The 2,556-nt window shown below is 46.0% G+C and overlaps 1 protein-coding gene across 1 annotated transcript, besides 1 other annotated feature; it reads right to left on the reverse strand.

Annotated features, from left to right (window-relative positions):
• Positions 1 to 395: 395 nt before the first annotated feature.
• UA08_09464 (hypothetical protein) lies at positions 396 to 1,981 on the reverse strand (the record flags this gene model as incomplete). The annotated part of the gene is made up of 3 exons (XM_020265398.1): positions 396 to 1,227; positions 1,292 to 1,439; positions 1,537 to 1,981. The coding sequence occupies 3 exons, from the start codon at positions 1,979 to 1,981 to the stop codon at positions 396 to 398; spliced, it is 1,425 nt and encodes a 474-aa protein (XP_020115386.1).
• Positions 1,982 to 2,243: 262 nt separating this feature from the next.
• Positions 2,244 to 2,556: part of a repeat region (Identified by RepeatMasker using a combination of RepBase library and repeat library created with RepeatScout) that runs on past the window's edge.

Genomic DNA, 2,556 nt, shown 5'->3' on the forward strand with positions numbered 1-2,556 from the left:
AATCAATCGAATTGGCACGTTGACATTAGTGGCTTTTTTTTAAAAAATTATCCAGTGGCTTTCCACCAGGTGCTTTGGTGATATCTGTAGAAAGATATTACCTCTATGAGTATGGATAAAGCTTCTAGAATTGTATGACATACATGTATCTAATGATAAACTTCCTCCCTTCAGACCCAGAGTTTTCATACCCTCAAGTTCACATTTTTCCTTCCCATGCCATCGTGGGATGCGTGGCTGTGACAGCCACATAAGCGAATGAAAAATCACCAGTTTGTCCTGTGTTCCTGGGCTATTTCCCAATGTGACCATCCGTTTTGCAACAATGCAAGGTATTTGCTTCTTTTCTTTTTTTAGACAAAAACGTGTAAAATCAATTTCTCCCATTATTTTCCTTACTCAAGCTCACTGGCCAACTTGCTATGGTATGCACTCTTCTTTCGCAAGATGGGCCCATATCGATAGAAAAGCCAGGGTAGAGGTGCTAACGCCAGGGCTACAAACCCGAGTAAACTAGTACCCCAGCCTACGCCCAGGACCCGGTAGAGGGAGTCCGCGAAAAGAGGGAATCCGGCTCCGAACAAGCGAAGAAGTACGCCATTGGCGGCCATCGCACTGGCAGAGTATTTACCATAACAATCAGTCAGATAGGCGTACACATCCAGAAATACGGACAGTGAGCCGATACCGATCGGCACACCGGCTACGATGCCCACCACGGGGTTTTTGGGCGGTAATGCCGTCCACGCAAACCAAAACAGCCCGATTGGGAGAAGCCACGAGAACCAGATTTGCAAGGGGAAGCGGGCTTCGGGGACGGGTCCGATTTTTCGCACGTAGGAGCGATGGATGGCACCTAGGAAGGGTGAAAAGATCGTCGCTAGAGCCATGCCGCCGGCGATGCCGCTATAGCCCAGACTCGTCTTGAGGGTAGACCAGCCCCAGATGTCAGTGTAGACGATGGGGTAGGCGACGAGGCTGAGGGTCAAGACGCCATACACAAAGGACATATAAAGGGTGAGACCCCATACGATGGGTTCTGTGAACAGCATGATCCATGGACGTGTGAGACCCTCGCGGTACCGGTTTCGCAGATCGATCTGTTCGAGCACCAAGCCCTGCCGGGCTGCTTTTTGAGACAATAATTTTGGACGATATGTCTCGGGGAGGAAGAGGAGAGCAGCGAGATAGACGGTTCCGCCCAAGGCCATTGAGGTCCAATACGTCCTGTTTAAAATGATCAGTCAAGGCAACGCCTAAACTTTGGAAATGGAATAAGAGGATCTCACACCATTGCCAGGGTAAGTATTGAACAATCGCATCTCCAATGATCGGGCCGATGATTACGGTCAGGAAGCTGGCGGCTGAGAAAATGGCCCAGGGCACTGAGCGTTCTGTCGCTGGCCACATATCGGTGAGTGAACCCCCAGCATTTGTCACTGCAAGCCGAATACATCAGTATGTTGAATAATAATAAATTGCTCTTTTCGACCGTCCAACTGCAGCTGCAGTTTATTTGGCGGGACTTAATCATACCTGTCGGAGCCCCACAAAAGCCCGCAATGTACCGAAAGATAAGATGGCATACAACGTTCGGTGCCAAAGCAGATCCAATATTGGAAAGAATGAAAAGCAGCAGAGTGACTAGAATGATGGGATTGCGACCGAACATCTCGGAAAGAGGAGCGAAGACCAGCGGACCACAAGCAAAGCCGAGGAGAAACCAGGAAATGCCAGAGGTGGCCACCAGGTTAGAACAATGGTAATCGGCCATGACGAACGGAATGGCCGCAGCATAGACTCCAGAGTAGTAGGCCAATGTTAAAGACATTGAAATGACAATCATTGTGCGAGGCCATTTCTTCCACTTAGGCCATTGCAGCGGATCCTCAGAGCTCGACAGAGACAAGTGGGAGACGGGGTCGGAACTGGATTGCTGAAATTTTGGTTGTTTGTCTGTAACACCAGTTCGACTCTCCATAATAAGAGGAGCCTATCTGACTCGAGATGAGAACGTGAACAGAATGAGGAAAGAGCGAAGAAGAGGGAAGTAGTTAAGTAGGGTGGTCTTACTAAAAGTGAACACGCAGTGGCAGTGGGGGCGGTGTACAACTCCTAAGAATAATTATCAGGCTTTCTTTCAATGTCTTTCCCCTATAACGATGATAATAGGCTCGGAATATTTTGGTGACTACTCCGGTTGACCCCGGTGATTTCCATAGTACGGTTTTCTTGCAGGGGTCTGTCGGAAACTTCGGTTAGATTACCGTCGAGTATAGCTAGGATAGCTATTAACAGGCAAAGTTAATAGGCTTCTAAGATCAAAAGATCTCAGTAGACAAAAATAATAAGAATAAGGCTCTAAATATCCTAATTAATAGAAGATTATATATTTAAATTATCTCAATTAAGAGATATTTAACACAGTTAATTCAAGATAATAGAAGAAAACTAAATATAGAATAAATAAGCATCCTTATATAACTTTCCTCTATTATAGTCATCATAATTATTTCTTTACACCTGACTCTAATAAGTCTAATTATATTTATTATA

The sequence above is a fragment of the Talaromyces atroroseus genome (assembly GCF_001907595.1).
Source record: "Talaromyces atroroseus strain IBT 11181 chromosome Unknown scaffold_23, whole genome shotgun sequence".
Classification (NCBI taxonomy): Eukaryota; Fungi; Ascomycota; class Eurotiomycetes; order Eurotiales; family Trichocomaceae; genus Talaromyces; species Talaromyces atroroseus.